Source organism: Centrocercus urophasianus, unplaced genomic scaffold, assembly GCF_019232065.1.
Source record: "Centrocercus urophasianus isolate 14NV4802_14NV808 unplaced genomic scaffold, USGS_Curo_1.0 seq_11, whole genome shotgun sequence".
NCBI lineage: Eukaryota > Metazoa > Chordata > Aves > Galliformes > Phasianidae > Centrocercus > Centrocercus urophasianus.
The window spans coordinates 68,081,330-68,105,586 of NW_024884253.1; the positions used below are offsets into that span (position 1 = coordinate 68,081,330).

The window sequence follows — 24,257 nt, forward strand, 5'->3', positions numbered from 1 at the left end:
TTGGTAGGTATAAAAGAAAGATGCAGTGGCTTCTCAGTATTATTTAGTGGCAGGACAAAAAGCAACAGCTGCAAGTAGAAGTACAGGCAGTTTCATTTGGACCTTCTATAAAAAAAAGAGAGAGATGGTGGAGTTACCTGAACACCATCGGGAAACAGCACTGAGCACCTTGCTGTAGCTGACCCTGCTTTGAGTAAATAAGATGATTAGGTGATTTCTAGAGGCCTCTTCCAACATAAGCTAGTTTGTTTAGAACACTGAATGTTTGTCTTTGTCTTCTAAGAGATTTATTGTTACCATTTAATGATTACCTAAATTAAGAAAAAAAAAAATTAGTTTTTCCATGAATACAGGATAAAGTACAAAGACAGTATAAGCAGTTTAACTGAATGCTACATGCTGTTTCTGCAGGCTCAGGCTGTTGCAAATGGAGCTGTTGAAAATGCTGTGCTTGATCAGCCTGCTAACCCAGCTGCTGACGATGCAGTTGTAGGTGAGAACCCTGAAATACAAGAAGAGCAGGTAGATGAAGAGGAGGAAGATAACGAAGATGAAGAAGATGCTGTAGTAGAAGATGCAGCAGATGCAAACAATGGAGCACAAGGTAACAGGTGACTCAAAACAGTAATGTTCTAAATTTTCTAATATAAATGAAACTGTTGAGAATAGAACTCTCACAATTCAAGGAAGCTATCTGTATAACATTCCGCTTCAATTTATCTTCTTGCTTTTGCAAATTTCGTGCATTTCTCTTGAGTGCTAATGCTCACTGGTAAGCTGGCAGCATTGATGAGTTGAATGTTATGCACCTTAGCTGTTTTATTCGTTGAAGACAGTGTGTGGAGTAGTTACATCTGTTTTTGGGTGAATCTGGCAGCTGTAAGAATGGCCTTTGTCTCCTCAGATGACATGAACTGGAATGCTTTGGAATGGGATCGAGCAGCAGAAGAGCTTACTTGGGAGCGAGTAAGTAGGAATGATTTTCTTGAGTTATTTCTCTCTGGTTTGTACTTAATGATATGCAGTATTGCTGCAACAAAATCTGTCTGGGATATATTTGAGCACTGTTGTTCAGTGTGAAAACTTCAGTAAGAGGCTTTACTGACCTAAAATTAAGTCAGTGGGTTAAAGACAAGATATTATTATTATTACTACTCCTTAAGCATCAGAAGGTTATTCCTTTGATTTGCAGTGCAGTAACAGCTTAAGATCTTTTAGCAGAGACCTTTCATAATCTTCAGCTGATTGGTCAGTTTTAGAAATGAATTGCAGCTTATATTGAGGATGCTATACCATGTTAACAGCATATAGGTGGTATATAGTTGAGTACTTCACTTTTGTAATCCTGAAAGTACCAATCAAACTAAAGAAAAGAGGAAAACGGAAGTTTTTATTACATACTTCATTTACATATTTGTAAAAGATAAATGCATTTAATAAAAAATGGAGCAAGTTAATGTAATGTTGTTTTTGTTTTGTTCATGGGTCACAGCTTCCATAATTAGACGTGTGATGTATGCTATGATTATTTTGTTTACCATCACCACTAGTGTCCAAAGCAGGCAGCTGTAAATCTGGCTATTCTGTTTCTAGGTTATGAGACAGTTGTTGCCTTGAACAAAGTCTAGAAATCCTCTTTTCATTAAAGGGATTGTTGTAATTTAAACTCAACAGGCAGTTCAGCACCATGCAGCTGCTTCCTCACTCTCTTCTGTTGAGATGAGAGAATTAAAAATGTAAAAGTGCAAGAACTCATAGTTTGAGATAAGGACAGTTCACTAGGTAAAAGTAAAAGCTCCAAACACACAAGCAAGGCATGACAAGGAATTAATTTGCTATTTCCCATTGATAAGCAGGTGTTCAGCCACTTTGAGGGAAGCACGGCTCACTACTTGTAATGCTTTAATGGGAAGATAAATGCCATCACTCTCGGTGTTCTCCCTCCTTCATCCTTTTTTGCTCCAGCCTTTACTGCTGAGCACGGTGCCATCGGATATGGGATTTCCCTTTAGTCACTTGGGGTCAGCTGTTCTGGCTATGTCCTCTCCCAGTTTCTTGTGCATGCCCAGCTTCCTTGCTGGCATGGCAGTATGAGAAGCAGAAAAGTCTTTGGCTCTGTCCAAGCGCGGCTCAGCAACAATTGAGAACATCGGTTTGTTATCACAATTTTCATTTAAAAAAAAATAAAAAAATCCAAATCACAGCAAAGTATGAACCTCTACAAGGAAAATTAACTACTCCAGACAAAACCAAGACAGAGACAGGTCATGATCTTTTTATGTAGCTAATGGAAAGTTCTTAGCTTTGGAAAAAAAAAAAACAAAATCTATTTGATGAAAAAGAATATAGGTACACTCAGATTTCTCAGCTCTTATATTGTATATGCCAAGAGGGGAGTCTTTTTATTTTATGTTCTAGGACATATTGTTGAACTAGTGAAAAATACTCTGGATGGCTCTCTATGAATGTAGAAATCAATTTTAGCAAACTCTTACAATATTTTCTGAGCCTATGAGCTGGTATAGGCAATACTCTCGTTACTGTTTAGCAGGGTAGGTTTTCCTGCTGTTTTATCTTGTGCAAATAATCTTCAAACCTTCTAAGTTTTCAAAAATACATTTGCATCTTGGTTTACTTTGTAAAATATGTTCAGTTTTAATATCTTGAAACTTAGCACAACACCCTGAACAAATTAATATCAAAACTGCCATTTTTCAGCAGCAATATTATGAGTCAGGACTAAAACAGCAGACAATCCTTGAAGTGTGGAGACAAGGAAAGTTTTGGAATAGGTATTGTATTTTTGGCAGATCTGTGGATGCTTCCTGTAGCAGCTGTAAGGAGTGATGGAGGATTTGTTTCCTGTAAACCAGTTTTGTTCTAAACTTAGTAGCACAGAATATGGCAGCATTATCTAGTTACTAATTGCTTTTATGCCCCGAGGGTAGGATTATATTCTTGCAATTCTTTAAGTGGAACATAAAGTAATACCTTGCAATTAGGAAGACAAAATTTGCATCTATTTTTTTTTTTAATGCTGTGTTGTTTAAACAGTTTTAAACAGTAGTTGAAACACTAAAATCTCTCGTAAACATAAAATCTTCATTGATTAAATTCTTCATAGTGTTGGTAAGAAGTAGCCTATAAATTAATCCATTACATTATCAATACATTTTTATTAAGATAATTCTACATGTATGTCACTGCTTTTCATCAACTGCAGTTATACACAGTATTGAATGAGAGCTTCAGTACTACCATTATTATCAAGAATTTGCCTGAATAAATATATTGTATTTCTCTGAGTGAATAAAACCAATTTTCTTATATCTGCAGATGCTTGGGCTTGATGGATCTCTGGTTTTTTTAGTAAGTACAATCCTGCATTTCAGAAACTCACATAACAGACTTGTCTTTGAGAAAACTGGCCTTGTATTCTGTTTGAAGTCTGTAATTTCATTTGATGTACATTTATAGATATAAATTATATAGATTTTCATACAATATAATGACCAAGGAAGCCATTTTATTAGGAGTTCCACAGAGTAGGGTGCTCTGTGTGGCATCAGCAGTGTTTCTTGGCTTTGAGTTCTTTTGCTATATGTTATTTTTATTGATATCAATAGGAAGTCTTTTTTAAGATCTTAACAATAGTCACTCTGCCTATTGCAGGGCTTATCTTTTAAATTAATTCCAAAGTATCTCTGGTTTAAGAAAATTTAGCAATGACCTCCTTAAAAGTTGGCTTTTTTGGGCTTTTCTGTGAAGAGACTCATGGTAATTATCTCCCCTGAAAAATTGGTCTCTGTAATGCATGTCATGCAGTGGGCTTTGTTACTGTTTATTTGAAAGATTCTCCCCGCTGCCCATCCTCTCTAATTGTTGGGGATGCCTGGCTTTGGCTTGAGGGTGAGGAGAGGGACAGTGAAGAGTCAGTGGCACCAAAACTTTGACCCATCTTAGCTACATTTATCAACTGCCAGATCTCCTATTTTAAAAATGGAAGCCCTTTATATTTTAAAGGGAAAGCTCTGTCATGCTGTTTTTGAGCAGTATCATTTCTGCTTTATCTCCTGTCTGAAAGAAATAGATTTCTTAAATATGAATGCATTTATTAGACAGTGTAGTGAATAAATGTCTCATGTTCAAAGCATAAGGTCTTATATTTCAATGTTGTGTCTCATATTTAGTGACATTTATGTACTGTTCTCTTGTCTTCTTCCCTTCTTCCCCCCGTTCTCCTTGCAGGAACATGTCTTTTGGGTGGTATCTTTAAATACATTGTTCATACTTGTGTTTGGTAAGTGTCATTTGCTCTCAGAGTAAGAAAATAATTCTTTGTAAAATGATAATGCAGCTTAATTTTAAGGCTGTTGGCTCAAAGTATGTGTTGAGACTTTTAAAAAGGGAACCACAAATGAACTAGGAATATGAATAATAAAACTTTAGTGCTTCTAGCTTTGTCAGTTTCATTCCTTTAAGTGAATGATTTTAAAAATAGGAAATCTAGCAAAAGCTTAATGATATCAGTCAGCCCTTAGGAAATAGTATTTTTGGAATACTGCTGAAGGAGGAAACTTTTTGAGTTTTATTTGTGAGCAATTGCAGTACTTGCAGAAATGAGTCTGGGTACTCTTATAGTTCTGCTTAGGTACAGTCAATTGCTTCCTCCATCAAGAATTCAGTTTTGGAGATCAAAATTAGGAGAGAGTGGAATGGAAACGAGAATGTAGCTGAATGTGTAAAGCTGTCAGAAGTCCTTCCATTCTCTGTACAAAACAACTACTGAACAATTTTCCTTACTTCACGCTGCTGAATTAGTCTGACTTGTGTTTTGAAAATGGTAAATTCCAGTCCTTGGTGCATTTTACATTATTTTCCATGCGCCGTTTTAGAGATAAGGAAGCTGAACTGCAACTTTAAATTCTTGCAACATTCTTTGAGCTCCAGATAGAAATAGGACATTGGTTTAAATTTAATAATAACTGAGTAATATGGGTAATTAATAAGGTAATTAATAGTGTATAGATGTTGTTTTACAATATAGATTACAGTTACAATTTTTACAGATTAAGTAGATAACAATTTTTACGATTTTTTTTTACAATAGTTCTTGATTGAGTTTTCCAGGTGGGAAAGTAAGAATAAAAAAAGGAATGACTTGCTAGAGTAAGTGAGCAGGAGATATGGGAATTTAATTTGTATATCAAGCCTATTTTTACTATCTTTCCTGCTGAGTAATACTGCTTAACTTATAATTGCCAAATCTCTATCTATTAGTTATCGCAGCCCTGGTGAGTTCAAATGCCCCAGGAAGTACTTCAGCAGTAGATAAAACAGGGGGAAAGAATTTGGAACCTTAAATACTGGTCCAAAAGTTCTTCTGTGATATTCTTTCCAACAAGTTATTTACATTGACTTAATTCATATGTTCTGTAGCTTGTTATAGGACTCACGGAGGAAGTTTATAACGTTTACATTGAAAGGGATCTATTAGAAATTCTTGAAGTTATTAAAAAGAAAAGGTAGACTGTGCACAGTCATCTCATAAAACACTCAAGATACAGCAGTGTAGCTGTTAAATCTTGAGTGTGCTGTCTGTAATTATTGTGGATTTTTCATCTGACTACTACTTGTTCTCGCTGGGCACGAAGAACTCAGCGCCTCTCATCCTTCACAGTACCTGCTAAGCTCTTTGAAAAGGATTTGGATTAAGACTTTCTAATCGTTGGTTAAGATAGCACAGCTTAATAAATCTTTCAGGTTTTGTTTTGGTTTTGTTTTTACACTTTGGTTGTATGAAAATGAGGAGGAGAGAGAAGATTATCAGGCTTTTTGAGGGTATATTTAGACCACAGTAGTCCCCAGAGAGGATTGTTATGATATAGCAATAAAGGAAAAATGAAAGACAGCAGTTACTGCTTCTCTTCTACTTTCTTATTGCCTCCCTCTAGTGTTTTAGGATAGAGAGCTTGAACTCCTTAGTCTTTTGTAGCTTAGAGAAACCACAGAATGAGCTGAAGTGACTGGCTGATACAATTGAAAATACACAGGTATCCAGAAGCAGGGGAAGTACTGTGTTTTTTCAGTACCTTCCTTCTGTGACCTCAGAATGAGGGAAAGTTATCAAGAATTGTGACAGTTCTTAACACAGTAGTTGAGGGTGGAGGTAAAAGCCTTCTCAGTTTCTTCCTATGCTTTAATTGGAGTGTTTTCTCTTCCCCTCATATTTAGGTCTTTCATTTTTCATCATCATAAAAGTTAGAGCAAACTGAATCATTAGTAAAGTAACAGGCTCCTTCAGCAGTATGTGTATGAGATCAGTATCAGTCTTGTACAGAAGACTGGAAATTTAATTAATTTCCCCACAGCTACATGAGCTAAAAAGGAAAAGTCCAATCTGGTATGTGCAGGTTTATATTTGTAGTCCTTCAATGGGAGTTCTAATCCAACTTTCAGCATTTTTAGGATAGTGGAATTACAAGGCAAACCTTTGTACAGAGTTGTTTGTTTTCTCAGAATTGATGAGAAATAGAATGATTACCATGTTGTATAACATATCCTGCAAATAAGATTCTGATTAGCAGTTTTCATGGCTTTTTATTTTTTTCTTTCTGCTTAACTTACACAGCATTTTGTCCATACCACATTGGTCACTTCTCCATTGTTGGCCTGGGCTTTGAGGAATATGTAAGTACTGTTTAGTACTTTCAAAATGTAAAAACTGCCACTATTTATGTAACCACAATATTTTTGTAGTACTTTTCCACTTCTGTTTGTGATTAGAAAAGCGACCTGAAGAGTCGTTTTCAAGTGTGCTTTCTTTCTTTTACAGAAAATGCATGTATGGTGTTTTTTTGTATGTGTGTTTCTTAAAAGCACCTTGTTCCTCATGCATTCTTTGTGTATGGGGTAGTTTTCATATCTGGTATTGAAGGCAAGGGAGTTGTGTAAGGTAAGGTTTCTTCTTTCATGTATAGAGGTAAATGATGGAAGTTGGACTCATGAGGATCATTGAGGCTCCACAGAGGACCACCCAAACCCTGTGCCTAGAGGGTTGTCCAAATTCTTGAAGTTCAGCAGATTTGGTGCCACGTCCACTGCCCTGGGGGAGCCTGTTCCAGTGCCCAACCACACTTTAATGTGAAGAACCTTAATAAAATTGTCATTCTTGAAGAGTTGAGATTTTGACTCTATCTTAATTACATGGAATGATGGTGTAGCCTTTTAAGAGATTGATTAATCTTCCCCCATTGTTTTTTTTTCCCTCTAGGTTCAAGCATCTCACTTTGAAGGTCTGATTACAACTATAGTTGGATATGTTCTGCTGGCAGTGACTCTAATTGTTTGTCATGTATCCTTTTGTCATTAGTTACCTGGTTCAGGTCTTACATGTGGGTTGTCTTTCTGGAAATACTTTGGAGATGCGCAGAAGTGTTGCAGGTGTACCTGATTTACTGTTTTCCTTTGTGCTTTCAGTGAAATTAGAAGGAAATTTTTCCTTAGTTTTTTTGGACCTTTTAAAATTGTCAGTGGGACTGCATGCTTCAGATCTCTTACACACATTTAGTAGGACAAATTTGTAGGATATTAGGAGAACAGGCATGTTTGAGTGCCTGTAGATAAATTTTGAAGATCTACCCGAGATGACAAGTAAAGATCCTCTGATTATTTGTTTATTGATTTATTTATTTCCTTCTCACCATTCTTAGATGTTACTGCGGAGTACATAGTTGCAGGATTTTGAGAATGGGACTGTGAACAGACCAAGGACACAAGAAGTTTATTCAAATCTCTGCTCCTGTCAGATCTTTAGTGTACAGACTGATTTCTCGTTTCTCCTTCTGAAATACAGAGGCTTTGCTGCAAGCATTGCTTTCAGATGTTAGCCTTTATTACAGAGAAAAGTAACAGTGGATTTTTGAAAGGTAGAAGAACACGGGCAATTAGTTCACACCCTAGCAGCTTATTTTTAAAGGAGTTGCCTCAACTTCAATTTAAAGAATGAATATTTGTTAGCAGTTTCCTCTTCAAGTGTACGTACACAAATGTTCAGGCCACGTTATGCCAGTGTGCAATGCAGTGCAAATGTGGTAATACGGTTGATGGCATGTCTCTGTTTTGCCTCCTAAAAGAAAATGTTGAAATTGGCCTGACAGTGCTGTTCATAGCATGTGTTTTTCAAAGGCAGTAGTTTCTCTGGAGAGAAATTCTGGTTGAATGCTTCAAGGTAGTTTATTATTCTTATTTTAGATTTACATTTTTGGAGGTCACCTTTACATTTTTGGAGGTTACCTGGCACGTTTGTCTCCCAGATCCACAACCCATTTTGAAATAGAGAGCCCTGATAAAGACTTGTTTTTTAATTTTTGTCTCTTATAAAAACTTCCTGTAGATAAGGCACATAACAGTGTTCAGTATTAAACTATGAAATGCTGGGATGATTACAAAAAGTATTTTTCAGTATTATTTTCTTGACAGAACTATTCAGGGTTTGGCAGCGCTTGTTAAGTTCCAGCGATCACGTCGTTTGTTAGGCGTTTGCTATATCGTCGTCAAGGTAATCCCATCTTTTCTATAGCAAAACAATTCTCTATCAAAATTTGCATGATACTTTTCTTAGCCATTTCTGTTAATCTGCTGAGATGTTCTTTTTCTTTTTCTCCCGAAGGTTTCCTTATTAGTTGTTGTAGAAATTGGTGTGTTTCCTCTCATCTGTGGCTGGTGGTTGGATATATGCTCTTTGGTAGGTATGAAAATATGGGATAAAAACTTTTTCAGTGGTGTCTGTAGTCAAACAAAAAGGTCTTGATGAGAATTGTGATCAGAGTTGGATAGCACGCTCCTGTTTTTATAAACACAGTATTGCTGAAGTGAAGGGATTGGAGTGGATGCCACCTGATGCTAATTTTATTTTCCTTTATATAACTTAGTGCAAGACTGCTGTGATAACAAGCTTATGGCAGACTGGTGTACTGAATAAATTTCCTCATGGTTTGTTCTGGGAAAAAGCGATTCGTTTTAAGTGGAGAAAGTTAAATTTATAGCTCCACTAGTGCTATAAAGAAATTAACAATTGTTTGCTTGCATCACAATGCCACCCTGCTTTATAACTTCTTTAATGTATGTAAAAGGTGGAGTTCTCTCTGTTGTTGATCAGAAATTGATTTCTAATTGCTGTTCTTAATGTAAATTTTAATAACTGTTGGGGTTTTTTTGTTTAAATGCTGTAATTATAGATTAATGTGAGACAAACGTTTAAATGTTAAGTATTGTATATGCACCAAGATAAACAAAATGAGTAACAGTGAAAGTTTGCCAGATGTCATTGTTTTTTTTTTTAATTACTTTTAGGAAATGTTTGATGCCACTTTAAAAGATAGAGAATTAAGCTTTCAGTCTGCCCCAGGTACCACAATGTTCCTGCACTGGTTAGTTGGGATGGTTTACGTCTTTTATTTTGCATCCTTCATTCTTTTACTGAGAGAGGTAAGTTGACAAGGGCAAGATTGGTCTGCTATGTAGTTGAAGCTTGTGTGTTGATGTATTATATCTTTGGCAACTGGGTGTTGTTTCCTCTGTGTTTTGTGTGTAGATTGGATCTCAGTGCTATTTAGAAAGGGCCATGCTGGTACAGACTTTAGTGGAAAATGATGTAGGGTAGTATTTTACAGAAGTTGCGCAGAAACTAATGGCTCCTGTTTATTTCCATGGAAACTACAATAAATGTGAAGAGGACAGCACTATTTGATAGAGCAAATTGTCAGCTACAAAACACCATTTTTCATCAGTCACCACCATCAGCATGCATTTTTGCCAGCCATGAACAATAGCCTGCATGCCACACCAATAAAAATCTGCACCAGTGGAGGAAACCCCACTGTTGCCACTGCTGAAACACAGCACCCACCACCTCACCGTGCTCACATCCACTGTTTGGTCTCCATTTATGTTCACCAAGTGTCATTGAGTATCAGTGGGTGCCGTTTTCTCCACATGGAGAAATGCAGTGAAACTCCTTTGCTTCATCTGCACTCCCATGTCAGACGCCACCATTCTGTCAGACTGCCCCTCTGCTGCCATCTGTCACAGAGCAACAGAATGGAATATTGGCAGGAGGGTTCAGCCTCTACTGCCATACCACCAATGTCCACCTCTGATGTTTTGGGCCGATGTAATAAAATAGGAGGCATTGCTTTTGGAGCAGCGATGATACTGTAATGTTTCAATTGTCTAATAATCTTTATTTGTGGGTGCTGCCTTCAAATTAATATTTGAAAGCTAAGCTTGTAATTGTTAATTGCTTCTTTTATGCTCAATGAAAATACTTTCTTATTCTTTCCCTGTTCAGTGTTGTTATATTTTATGCCACTGTTATGTTTAAACGTTTTTTTTTTTAATGCAGGAATGTTATGCAAAATGTAGAACATGGAATTCAGAACTTCATGTTTGTTTCCTGTTTTCCACTTTAGGTATTGAGACCTGGTGTCCTATGGTTTCTCAGGAATTTGAATGATCCAGACTTTAATCCTGTGCAGGAAATGATTCATTTGCCCATTTATAGACATCTCAGGAGGTTTATATTGTCAGTGGTAAGAGCTTTTGTCATGTATTTCTTTACTTTGAAAGAAAATTTATGCAATACTATATAATTTAAATATTTAAGGAGAACTGTTTTCACCGTGAAGGTGATCAGATGCTGTACCTGGTTGCCAACAGAATCTGTTTCTTTGAAATAATGAAAACTCAACTGGAGAAGGGAATTGAATAAGAGGTTGGGTGAATGGATGATTGTCACTTGGCCAGAGCTAACCCATCATACACAAAAAACATGTTGGAAAGATGGATGGGAGAGTAGGGTTGGTTGATTCTGCTATTCAGACTAACATGGTTGCTTTCTTTTCTGTAGATTGTCTTTGGATCAATTGTACTGCTCATGCTCTGGCTTCCTATACGCATCATTAAGTATCTACTGCCTAACTTTCTTCCATATAATGTTATGCTCTACAGGTAAGCATTTAATTTCAATAAGATTTTTCTCAGTCTCTCAGTAGCTAGAAATAAGTGCTCTTTGAGCATTAAAATGGCATTGTTTGGTATGTTATTTCTGTTATTTTGTTGGGGTTTCTTTGTTTGCTTTGTTCCAATTGAATCAAACTTTACTGCCTGTTCTCAAAATGATGAAGTATCTAGGTGCATCATTGAGTTTGTCAAATGAGGATCTGATAAGAAAAATAGAAGGCATTTTGTAGAAGTTCCATAATGATAACAGTTTGCTTTCTGTATGCCTTCAAAACAGTTTTCTCTTCAGCCTTATGATAGGAGAGCTACTCTGTTTGTTTTTCCTGGTTACTCATTAAATAAAAATGGTCTGTAGATGCGTTTTTTAATAGCAAGGGTATTTTTCTGTTACTAAATAAAAGTTGAATCAGCGATGATTAAAGCATATGAAAGAGCAAATTGGATGGTGGAATAACACATTTCTTAATATTCCTTCTAAAATTTCTTGTGAACTTAAATGCCTGAAGTGCTTAGAATAGTATGCAAGGAAAAATGTTCATTTTTGTTCTGTTGATATCCAGTATAGCTTTTATTGGTTTTGTCAGTATGATTCAGTGTAAGAGTTTACTAACAGAATGCTCCTTATGTTTGACTTTCTGCTCTTCCCATTTCTAGTGATGCTGCAGTAAGTGAGCTTTCCCTGGAGCTCCTCTTGCTGCAGGTGGTGCTTCCAGCTTTGCTAGAACAAGGGCATACAAGACAGTGGTTGAAAGGTCTCGTACGAGCATGGACTGTTACTGCTGGATACTTGCTGTAAGTACAGAAAGCCAAAATCAGCTGGACACAACGCTTGTAGTTTAGCCTCTTAATAAAGGCAATATGCTTTCAGGAGAGTTATTCCAGCAAGTAGCTTGAACAGTTCTTTTTGTGTTTTTTTTTGTTTTGTTTTGTTTTTTTTTAAATAAATAATTTTTGAAGAAACTACTATAGTGATTTCCTATGGGTGTTACCACTTTCTATGAAATTATACTAGTCTTTGACAAGTACTGCCTTTCGTATGCTATTGTAGAGTTTGCTTAGGAAAACTTTTACAGAAGTCTGATTTAACAAGTTGTTAGATTTCTATTAAATGCAAAAATGAGGTGTCAAAAGAGCATTTCTTGTCTCATTCATCAGAAAATAAGGTTGATTTTGTTTCTGTTAATTTCTTAATTCATCTTCAGAGTGGATCGACATTATCCCACTATGTCGTGTTCATCTTGGATCATATAAATAGAGTGTTATTAGGATTAGGAGTTACTACTGGCTAAGCTTTTTCTGAGACTCTGTGAATTTATAGACCTTTTCTTTCGTTGCAATCTGAAATATGTTCTCAACTTCTCATGAGGACCTTACTATCTCATCCTTAGTTTGCATTTTCAAGAGTTATTTTTGGAACTGTCCATGTTTTGGTAGCATTTAAACACGGTGGAAGAAGTTCAGATGATGACAGAAATTGCTTTGCTCTTTCCGTTGTTGCAGTTGCTAAAAACAACTGTAGAATATTTCTGAGCAGTTTTAGGAGAGCAAAGATTAAACTATTTTCCTCAGCTTTTCTTAAAATAGCAAGCAGTACTGTGAAAATGCTTTCATCGTCTGGCATTAGACTATCTACATGCACCTTTTCTAATGAAAATTCTGCTGCAGCTGAGAATAATTAACGTTCAAGATTTATTTGATATTGAAGTATACAAGGAATATGAAAGGCATGCTTCTCAGATAGAGTGATTCTGGGATTGATGTTCTTAGGAAGTTGTGAGCAGCCTTTGAACGACTTAGAATCTCATTCATATCAAACAGAACAAAAACAAAAATTTGACTGTTACAGAGACCTCCATTCATACTTACTTGGTGACCAGGAAGAGAATGAGAACAATGCAAACCAGCAGCCTAACAATCATCATGCTCGCAATAACAACGCCATTCCAGTTGTGGGAGAAGGTCTTCATGCAGCCCATCAAGCCATACTTCAACAAGGAGGACCTGTGGGTTTCCAGCCTTATAGGAGGCCTTTAAAATTCCCACTCAGGGTAAGCTACATCTAATGTATAAAGTGAAAAGGGAAAGGCATTTTAAAAATAACTGTGGAGGGGGCTTGTGTTTTGTTCTGCAAGATTCTGCCTACACATTATGGGAAGTCAAATGGTGAGTCACGTTTTGTATTCTGTGGTTTTATATATTTTAAAAGTAAACTTTCATTTTATTTTCACACGTTAGTATTTAATCGTTTATTTTTGTCAGCTTCTTCCTGTGTTACTTATTCCTACATAGACTAATTTCTCCCCAGCATTCCTGTAGTTACTATTTAGGTTGCACTGATCCCAGACAAGTCACACCATACGTTCTTCAAACGGAGCAGTTTTTCTGAGTGACAGCTGCACTCCAGTTGTCAACTTCTTTGGTTTTCTTCATGTTATTTGGAATCCTTAGCCCTAAAAGATGTTCTGTGTGCAGAAGGTTATGTGGCTGTCACTTGGCATGCACTTTGAGTATTGTTGAATCATCCCCCTTCACACAGGCTACAGAATCACAGGGCTTCCCTTCCTTTAGGCAGTGTTGAAGATCACAACCTAGAGATGAGACTGATCTTCGCTGTCTATGAGTCTCATCGAGAAAAAAGTGTTACAGATTTAACTTAATCTGTCTGTTGTGATAAGGTGTTAGTTTTCCCACAGTAAGCTTGTTCCTTGTGTGATCTTGATGAAGCAGAACTTCATACCACGTGGTGCTTAATGGCTGTAAACGTGATCACAGAGCCACCAAATATGATGTTATCTGCTGCTAACATAAATCTGAGGGCACCTATAAGAACTTGTTACCAAGTTTTTCCATGTAATATAAAGTCACTGTCTTGCTTATCCAACATAGAGAGCTGGAAACCTTTCAAGGTTAATTGAAAGTCATTGTGCTAGTCAGTGTAAAAAAGATATATTTTTTTTAATGTCATATATCAAAGAACTTTGGTTTTGCTGGATTCAAATCTTAACTTTATACAACTTTATACAACTGACAAAAGCTCTTAAAAGAAATACATAATATTGTACATATGCTGCATGTATGGTGGGGGTAGGCCTCGTAGCCCTGAAACATGAGTTGATATTTGAGCAGCAGACAGCAGAGGAGTTTTGGCTCAGCTGCCTTTCTAGAATGATGCATCTTTTTATATGCCTGTTGGCTTTTAGTAAGAAATAAACAATTTCTCTTTCGTCTTCCAGATATTTCTTTTGATTGTTTTCATGTGCATAACATTACTGATCGCCAGTCTTATCTGCCTTACCTTACCAGGTAAGTCTATTCCTGTAAAACTGTAACATGAAATAACCCAGAGAATAATGCTCAATAATGGCAGATGTTTTCAAATCACAGCTTAAAGTTAAAAGAAGAAAACATGGAGAAATCATGTCTCAATTTGAAAGGTACATCATAAAATTATAATAAAATTTGTATGATTGAGGTAATAGTTGTATCTAAACAAAAGCTCAGTTGAGAAGTGATCAGTGTTTCCTTTGTTTAGATGTATGGGGATTATTTATGTTTTGAGACACTTTGTAGCAGAATTGAGAGACGAACCGAACTGATCCTCATACATTTGTTTTGCCTTTTAGAGAAGGAAAATATGTATGGGCTGTTACCAGAACTTCTTACGCTGTCTTCCTTATTTAAATATTCATCATATCAGGTCCCTAGGACACTTGAAAGTGATGTACGTCCCACCTTCAAATATGTATGAATAAATGAAATCTTTTTGTACTTGTTTTAAAGAATTTAGAACAAATGGGGACGTGTAAATTTGTTTGAATTTCAAAATCTGGCTGCCATAGTACTGTGTCATTTTTACCTACTTTTATTAGTGATCCTAATGTCAGTATTATCAAGATATGAGTTCTGAGTTTTGAAGTGGTTTGAATAGTATTATGTAAAATAATTCCACTGTAATACTAATGAATTGAAACTCTATTTAAAAAGTGAAATGTAACGAACAAGTGTTAGTATTTTGTTCAAAGAGCTTGACAGTGAAATAACCCATACATCACTCATAAGTTCAAGCTTATGCACTAATACGTTATTCCTTTGAATAATGTATTCAAAGATTACTAAAGATGGCTATTTAGGATTTAGCAGTGCTGCATGCAGTGTTTTATTATGCAGTAGCTCAGATTGCATTGTTGGTGCAAGTACGTTTTAGGGAAAAAAACTTACGTATTTGACATCATCTACCCTGCTATTTCTGTAGGACTTGCACATCTGTGCCTTGTGAGCATAGTACCAAAATGCTGTTTGATGCTTTGTAGCACTGAGAATTAACAATGAATGGAAGTATTTGTTAGCATTTTTCCTTACTATATCAAGAAATATTACTTTATTTAAAAGTGTTTGTGTTTTCAGTGTTTGCTGGCCGATGGCTAATGTCATTTTGGACGGGGACTGCCAAAATTCATGAACTGTATACAGCTGCTTGTGGTCTTTATGTCTGTTGGCTGACTATCCGAGCGGTGACTGTGCTGGTAGCCTGGATGCCACAGGGTCGTAGAGTGATTTTTCAGAAGGTCAAAGAATGGTCTCTCATGGTGAGTCTAAAGAAATATTTTTACTGAAGTATCAAGGAAAGCTAGCAGACAAAACTTGTTTTTTCATTTTTTTATTTGCCAGTTTTGCACTGTAACTTGTACTGCATTTTCCTTTTTCAGACTTAAGAAACGTGTGGAGTTTACATTCCTGTTGCATAGGCTAACTCTAATTTTGGAAAACAGTTTAGCACAATGTTAAACAGTCAGTGGAATGACTTTGCATATATATAGGGAGACACATGTACATGTAAACGTGTACGTATTCACTTTACAGTAACAAAGAAAAACATAGATGTTGCACTATATTACCCCATATGCCATGTGTCCTCAGGTATGCATAGGTCACTCTGAAAGTAATGCCTCCTATATATTTCCATGGAAACTACAATAGATGCAAAGAGCACAAGATCACTGTTTGATTGGGCAAATCCTCAGCACAAAACACTATTTTTCAACACTGTTGAACCACCAGCATGCATTTTTGCCAGCCAAGAGCAAGAGCCTCCATGCCGCACCCATAAAAAATCTGCACCATTGGAGGAAACCTGCTGTTTCCACTGCTGAAATGCACCACCCACCACTTCACTTGCTTGCTGTTTGGTCTTCATTCACGTTCACCAAGTGTCAGTGGGTGCCATTTTTCCACATGGAGGAATTCAGTTGCACATGTTTGCTCCATCTGCACTCCGGTGTTAGAAAATATGTGCAATAAAATGCCATAGGATAGTGTTCCCTATTGATAAGAGCAAAATGTGAGTTTGTGGTTAAAAATTATATGGATACACATAAGTGCAGTCATGGCTTTTTCTGGACAGCCTGAGGAATGGGACTTGATCTTAAAAGTTCGTATACAAAACTGTTGATGTGGTTGTAATGATTTTTATGGATGTGTAATAAAATACGTGCATTAGAAATCTACAGTGTTTCTTCTCCAACTCTGTGTAGTTTAAGTTACATTTTGAAGTTTAAAAAAAACCAAAAGTTCCCTAACAACCATATGAATTGGATTATTTTTTTTAGATAATGAAGACATTGATAGTGGCAATACTGCTAGCTGGTGTGGTTCCACTTTTGCTTGGTCTTCTGTTTGAGCTGGTCATTGTTGCGCCTTTGAGAGTCCCTTTGGATCAAACACCTCTGTTCTGTCCTTGGCAGGTCAGTTGCTCCCTTCTTCTCCTAGTGATCCATTGATCCATTTCTTCACTTAGGATTAAGGGTTATTTCAGTTCCTGTATTAAGGTTTACCTGAGTTCATTGTTTTTATTTTATGCAAGTATACTGTAGAGCTGTTGTTTTAAGTAAACAATGTCATTGAAGTGGTAGATGCATATTTCACATACCTGTTTGGAAAGAATTTGTGCTATTGATTCTACAAATTTCTAATCCATGCATATCTTTTAAAAGTTTGGGATAAATATACTGAAAGATGTTATTTTCATTTGGCAGAGCTTCCTCAGAAAAACATACTAGGGAGACTTGAGACTTTTTAAATTAACAAGGAGCTATGGAGATTGCAAATAATTTCCATTTTTCACAAAAGGGGCTTAATTGACTTAGACAAAAACTATGTGCTTGAGCTGATTTTTCCAGATGCAGGGAGTATAGTATTTTATAGATGTCACTTAAGTGTGAAAGTACCCTGTCCCTTAGGAATTTGCAGAAGCCAGCTCTTTTAAACAGCTTCCCTTGTAAATAAAAAAGTTTGGTTATGGATTGGTAAAACCTTTCAGACAGAAGCTGTTAAAAAAAGTTGTTAATGCTAACTGTATGCTTTTACAAAATTAGGACTGGGCTCTTGGAGTTCTGCATGCCAAAATAATTGCTGCCATAACTCTGATGGGTCCTCAGTGGTGGCTGAAAACAGTCATTGAACAGGTGAGAGAAAATTGCCTGTGTGAATGATCTGTGGAGTGCACGTTGATGAATGTTTTGTGGAAACAGTCAGAAGATTGAATTACTGTTCTAGCAATTTCAGTAATTGAATAAAACTGAAGTAGTCTTGTAGAATCTCTTTAGACTGTATGGCCTAATCCATTGAGATACACTTAGCAATAAAAGAAATATAAGCCTCAGAAATCTGAAATCAAGGAAACGCTGCTTATGGGTATAAATTTTCTGAAGTATGTGTTAGAGCCAGAAACACCATTTTTTCTTCAGATGAATTCATGTGTGTACATATAGTGGACATATGCAGTGTCCCACCACTCAGGAACAGGAAATATGCAGAACTTCTTTATGGTAAGGGTGAAGGAGCACTGAAACAGGTTGCCCAGTAAGGTTGTAGAATCTCCTATGGAGATGCTCAAGATCCATCTGGACAGCAACCTGTGCAACCTGCTGTAGGGTACCTACCTTAGCAGGGTGGTTGAACTCAATCTCTTGATGTCCTTTCTAACCCCCTTCTAAGAGCTGTAGATTCCCTCATGCATACATGAATAGATATATCAAATAATGTTTCCTTTCCCCTTCGATTACTAAGTCTGAGTGAGCTGTTCTGAGTGAGATTTTTGCACAAGTAATTTTTCCTTGACTACAATGTTTAAGTTCTATATTTATCATATCAACAGTGTATCTCTCTTCTTTGTTGGAAAATAACTTTTCTGCCTCGCACTGAGTGTAATAATGGCTATTGGTGTGTCTTAACCTCAGCACAAAAGGTTTGTTAAATCTAGCATGTTCTCTCAGTTCTTAAACGTCCTAGGTGTCGCCTAGGAGAAATGTAGCCTTAGTTCTTTGAGTAACTCAGTGCATGCCATAGCAGCTTCCATTCCAAATGCTCTTCCTGGGCCTGCTTTATACACGTGCACTTCTGAGCCATCTTTAGAAATGACCCCATCCAGGCTGTGGGACAGAGGCCCTCATACAGCTATATGTGCTAGCTGATTGAGGTTGTTCTCCGGGGAAGTATTGAAATGATTTCCTGCAGTCCTTATGGGGCAGGCTAGCAGAGTCTTTCCTTTCATAATCATGACCATCATGATTCTTCAAGTTGGGGACACCATTTGCCTCTCGTAAGGAGAGTTTTGTGAAACCTTGTAATTACTACTGTAAGCACAAAAGCATTGCTCTTTTGATTGACCTGTTCTCCTTCTAATTTGTTCTTCTTAGGTATATGCAAATGGGATTCGTAACATTGATTTACACTTCATCATCTGTAAACTGGCAGCACCAGTGATCTCTGTTTTGTTGCTTTCCCTGTGTGTACCGTACATCATAGCTTCTGGTGTTGTACCTTTACTAGGTATGTATACAGCCAGAATACCTGTCTGTCATCTGATGCTTTAGAGCAAGGTGAACTTACCTGTGGAAATAAAACATGAAGCACTAGATTATTTTTTATATAACCATTCTGCCAGCAAATATAAATGCTTAAGTACTGTTCTGTCAATGAAGTCTGGAGTTTGAGGTTTTGTTTTGTTTTGGTTTTTTTTTTTTTGGTGCAGTGTGTTATTCTGACTGGCTTTCTGATAAACTAGGGTGCAGAATACATCAGAAGTGTGGGATTAAATAATTTCTAGTGGCAGAAATGTAGGTAGCTAGCTAGTTTGAGGTGGTGATGTTTAATTAGTTTCTTTGGACAGTCAGCTTTTAATTTTATACTTTGTTCAAGAAGTACTACTGAGCTTGAGGACACCTTTTCTGTCTTGTCAGTGAGATTTTCAACTCACTTCTTGCTGATGCAAGTTACACAGAAGTCAATAAGCAAGTGGAGTTGATAAACTCTTATTCACTGTGTTTAATGGAAAGCATTCAGCTCTGTTTAGGATGATCAGGACAGCTGTGGTGTTGGCTATCTTGAGATAATTGGATGTTATTTCACTATCATCCTACTGAAGTTACAGTGTAACAAAAGCAAAAGCACATACAGAAGCAGATGGGTATGTGTTACCTTCAGCAATGTTAGATCATGTGAGGTTTGTATCTTGTTTTGTAGGAGTTACTGCTGAAATGCAAAACCTAGTTCAGCGTCGGATTTATCCTTTCCTGCTCATGGTGGTGGTTTTGATGGGAATCCTCTCCTTCCAAGTCCGCCAGTTCAAGCGCCTTTATGAACATATTAAGAATGACAAGTGAGTGCATAGTATGCTTTTGATGGTGGTGCTTTGTTTCACTTTTGAATTTTTCCACTTAAAATAATGATAAGTAATGATTATAACCTTAGATTGAATTTAGGTGCTGTAGAGACTTAGGGCTAAAATGGATTTTAGGGAGTTTTTTTATACAAAAGAACCCTCTAAGGAAGACTTAAACTGTTCTTGACAAATGGCTTCCCTGCGGATCAGGCAGACAAGCACAGGAACAGACTGACTTTTAAACAGAAGACATTTCTCTGTTTCTAACTTGAGCTTTTTTGTAACCACAAATAATGCTGGTTGTTTGTTTGTTTCCCCCTCTGTAGTCTTGAAAGACAGATGAATATAATGCAACTTGTTGCTTATAAAAGCATTTATGCAACCTTTTCTGTCTCTTTCTACTTGTTAATTCAATTAACCTGATAAAGTTCAGTTGAAAGGCTAATTTGCCCCATCAAACTTTGGGCCATTTTCTGATGCTTCGAATGGTTAGGAGCTCTGTTAGTAATACTATCTGTTTTACTCAGATGCGTGTTGAAATTTAATTTTCTCAGAGTTTTTCTAGTTAGCCCAATTAGTTTGTAAGTTTTAATTGTTACCCAAGTACTTGCTCTTCTTCAGTCCTTTAAAAACATGCCCTTACTGCTTGAAATTGATCAGTAATTCATCAGACATTATGAAAGAACTGTTCCAAAGCATACTGGTGTATGTATGATTTAGTTCTTTGTATTTGGGTGCAGCTTAACAGATGGAAATATTGATTATTTAGATTCTGTACAATTCCTTTCTTAAATTCTTAAATTACTCCATTCTGTATGTCTACATTATTTTCTTAATGCAGCTTACTATCTTACTGGGTTTTTTTTGAAGTTGAAAGCAACAATAAATTAGATAAATAAATATCTCAATTTATTCAGCCGACGTTGCTTGCTCACTTCTTAGTACTGGAACTAATATTTCTGTCTTGTTCTCATACTTAAAGAATATACACAGGACCTTTTTTAAAAAATAATTCTATATCCCTTCCTAAGTAGTGCTCTGTGCAGTTCCACTGCTGTGGAGGTTATTTGGAAAAGCTAGTTGTGAGCCCCAGCAAGTTGCCTTCCTACTTTTTCTTTTGTATAGAAAATGAATAAATGAGTTTTATGTTAATGTGCTGAGATAGCATAGAATAGGTTGTCTTTCCCTTGTTTACAAAAGGAGTCAGACTTCAAACCTAAAAAGAGCTTCTTTGAAGCTTAGATGTTAGGAATGAACTGATACATTAAAAATGTTTGGTGTAAATGTAAAATTAATGAAGTATTGAAATAGTTAGAGTTGTAACAAACATGAACCATGAGCAGTTCCCTTTATATTTTAGTACTTTTAAAATTGTTTGTTGTCCACCTGCCTTTATAATGTTCTACAGTATTTGCCCTACTGTAGCAAATGCAGCTTGTATACATTTTTATACATGTTCTGAGGTAAATATATTTTAAGCAGAATTCAACTTCTTTTAATATTATTTATTGCTTTCTCGCAGCATGCAAAGTTAAGAAAATATCTGTAAATGTAAATTAGTTCAATATTTACTTACTGAAGTATTGAAACTACCCTAACCAGTAGAGAATTATAGTCTAGAAATATACTTGTTTCATGTAAGATATTTCAAAATTATATGCAAGTTTTTGATACTATGAAATGTGCAAAACGTGTCAGTTGTTTGGTTACGGTAAAGTGAGAAAAGGAGCAGTGACAAAAAAACGTTTGTAAACAAAATAAGAAGTTTCAGGTGAAGAATTCATATGAGTTTACACATAAAACCAGCAGACAAATAGGAAGCATGGAAAAGAACTTAGATGACATAAAGTAGGTGTGTGAAGCAATGATGTAGAGGAGGTAAGGAATTATGTGTAATGTAAGAAAAAAAATAGTAAGCTGATGGGATGGTCAGATGTGGCAACACTTTAAACAAAGGAATCATACAGCCCTTAGGCCTGATGTGATGTAACAGGCTATTTTCTCAGCCTTTAAGGTTGAGCTACTGTAAAAGCTCTTCCTTTACAGCGTCTTTTTTTATCAGCAGGGTTGTTTTACTTTCGATACATGAACTGAGCCTGTCAGTACTCCTGATGCATGTTCTGCATTGAGGCAGATTCCTTATTGAACTTACAAACTCATTAGTGCTCTGATTTGGTTTTGTATCAGAAATTTGTTGTTGCTGTTGCAGATGTTTTGTTGGTTCAGGGAAACGCTGCAAAAATGTTCACAGAGATATCATTCCATGATGGAGATGGGTATATAAATAATGGAGACACGCTCTTCGTATTTTGTATCTTGAATCAGGCTATTTATGTCTGAATTTATGACTGCAAGGGTTAAGTCTGTAAATGTAAACCCATAATACCTATATTCCATCGTGCAATACCTGGAAGTTGAGGAAAAAAAGATAAATATATGGAGAGTGATAAAGACTGTTGGGCTGGGGAGGGTCATGTGTACAATAACTTTTATTGAAATAAGAAAGCTAATTCTGCGACAGATGAAATAGAATGGATTTTGTGGTTCAAAACAATAATGACTTGAGTTATTTTCTCACTGTTTTTTTTATAATTCTAGGTACCTTGTTGGGCAACGACTTGTGAATTATGAACGAAAATCTGGCAAACAAGGCACATCAACAACTCCACCTCAGTCTTCACAGGAATAAATGGTCATGTTAAAGCATCTTGACCTTCCCTTTGCCTTTACGTGTTCCTTGTTCATAGACTTTTCTTCAGTTTTTGGATATCTCCCTCAATAATACTCTCAGCAGTGTTTTGGCTTCTGCTCGTAGCATCCAGATTGCAGTTAAGGCACTGTTCCTTATCTGCGTTTTCTGGTGTTACCAATACTGTCTGAGGTCTGTATATGTGTAAATAGAAGTATCCTGACACCCTAAAACCTTGGATTAAAAAAGAATGTGCATAGTACATCTTTTAAAGAAGAAAAAAAGTATATTAATTTATTAAATCTAGTTGTCACTTTATTTTGGACTGTTGTTCTGTTGACAAACAATGTGCCACAAAGCAATAGTGCAAAGAGGCAAGATGTTTTTATAAAATCTGGAGCTTACTTTACGGTGTTCATAACAGTTCTTATTGTAGTAATATGGTATGATTTTTCATGAGTGGAAGAAGAGCCACATGGAGAATATGAGAAGTAAACAGCTCTCTTACAGTCAGCAGTGAAGTGGCTGTGGTGAAAACATAATGAACTGTGTATCTTGCTGTCAAGTCTTTTTTTATTATTTTGTATAACACCAAAGCTGTTGTACATTTTTCTATTGCCTGATTGTTTTTTCATGTGTCTGAGTTTGTAATATTGTACAGTTACTGTTAAATCAAGAAAATATGTCATTTTCTGAGAATTCGGATGTACTTGTTGAGGCTCAGCTGGGTTTTTCTGTTTGCTTTGGGGATTTCTGGGGCTTTGGGAATTAGAATTTCCAGTACTGAAGCAGTAAGTAAAAATTCACTAAAGGTAGGTGATTCTAGGTGATGCATTTAAAGGTACCAAGAAAAATAAGATAAGTTTACCACTTAATCAACAGAAGCATTTTTCAAGACCCCAAGTGAAGGGTTTAACCTTATCAATGTGTTTGCACAGAAACAAAGAGCATAGTGTAAGCAATACTCTGATCTGGTCTTTAATTAAAGAGCTTGAAATCTTTTTTTTTTTTTTTTTTTTTTTCTTTCCTGTGAGTTACCTAAGTTGCAAATCTCTGTATGAATTTTATTTATGCAATTACATTTAAAAAAAAAAAGTCTGTCAGAATTGGTCACAGTGAATTTTTCATGGGAGAAGTCCCGAGGAAGTCATTCATCACATACCATAAATTGCCTGTGGAGAAGGAAAATATATGCTATTAACTCTGCTATTAAACAGGCAAGAAAAAGTTAACAGGTTTCTTTGCAAGGACAGTCAAGCAAGAGCCACTAAGTCAAGTTTGTGTTGTTCCCATATGGAAATGCAGCATTTTTTTTAATATATATCTTTTAAAGAAAATGCGTAGTGTCACAAAGCTTTAAGTACCATCAAATCAGTGCTAAAACTGCAGTGCTTTTCCTAAACTATATGAGAGAACACAAGTATCCACTGCAGTAATCAGAAAATTGATGAAGCAATCAACTTTGGGGCTTAGTACTTTGTCCTTCAGTATTCTGCACTTAACCATATATGTATCTAAGACTTGAGCATTTGGCAGGTTTTTAGAGCATGTCATCTCTTTTTATTGATGTTGCATCTCTGATCTATGTGTTTTGAGCTAGTTTGGTCCAGACTGTGATGGTGGTAGTGCATATCTTGGTGTCTGGACTCTCATGTTCTGAGCACAAACCAAATGCATCAGAATGCATGGATCCTCACTCTCAGGAGGTCAGAAACTACTACTTTGCAGAGTTATTGTTTTCCTGCTAGTTTTGAACCACAAATATTATCTTTTGGAGTGATTTAATTAGGATTTTTCCAGTTAAATGAAGTTATGGAGAAATAGCCAGGATGTTTCTAATTCATTCTTGCTGACTAAAGGCTAAATTGAGCATTCACCCCAAATATT

The 24,257-nt window shown here is 36.3% G+C and overlaps 1 protein-coding gene across 2 annotated transcripts in view; it reads left to right on the top strand.

Annotated features, from left to right (window-relative positions):
- Positions 1 to 23,079, top strand: part of MARCHF6 (membrane associated ring-CH-type finger 6) — a 40,226-nt gene extending 17,147 nt beyond the window's left edge. For both annotated transcript variants that reach the window (XM_042835458.1, XM_042835448.1), the window contains exons 7-26: positions 412 to 604; positions 905 to 966; positions 3,337 to 3,369; positions 4,249 to 4,300; positions 6,632 to 6,690; positions 7,274 to 7,354; positions 8,492 to 8,560; positions 8,672 to 8,746; positions 9,355 to 9,489; positions 10,473 to 10,592; positions 10,910 to 11,010; positions 11,677 to 11,814; positions 12,869 to 13,070; positions 14,256 to 14,325; positions 15,427 to 15,608; positions 16,629 to 16,763; positions 17,394 to 17,483; positions 18,717 to 18,849; positions 19,543 to 19,678; positions 22,280 to 23,079. In XM_042835458.1, coding sequence (XP_042691392.1) covers positions 412 to 604; positions 905 to 966; positions 3,337 to 3,369; positions 4,249 to 4,300; positions 6,632 to 6,690; positions 7,274 to 7,354; positions 8,492 to 8,560; positions 8,672 to 8,746; positions 9,355 to 9,489; positions 10,473 to 10,592; positions 10,910 to 11,010; positions 11,677 to 11,814; positions 12,869 to 13,070; positions 14,256 to 14,325; positions 15,427 to 15,608; positions 16,629 to 16,763; positions 17,394 to 17,483; positions 18,717 to 18,849; positions 19,543 to 19,678; positions 22,280 to 22,370 — 2,157 coding nt within the window. In that variant the 3' untranslated portion in view covers positions 22,371 to 23,079. The remainder of the gene's footprint in view (positions 1 to 411; positions 605 to 904; positions 967 to 3,336; positions 3,370 to 4,248; positions 4,301 to 6,631; positions 6,691 to 7,273; positions 7,355 to 8,491; positions 8,561 to 8,671; positions 8,747 to 9,354; positions 9,490 to 10,472; positions 10,593 to 10,909; positions 11,011 to 11,676; positions 11,815 to 12,868; positions 13,071 to 14,255; positions 14,326 to 15,426; positions 15,609 to 16,628; positions 16,764 to 17,393; positions 17,484 to 18,716; positions 18,850 to 19,542; positions 19,679 to 22,279) is intronic.
- Positions 23,080 to 24,257: the final 1,178 nt, after the last annotated feature.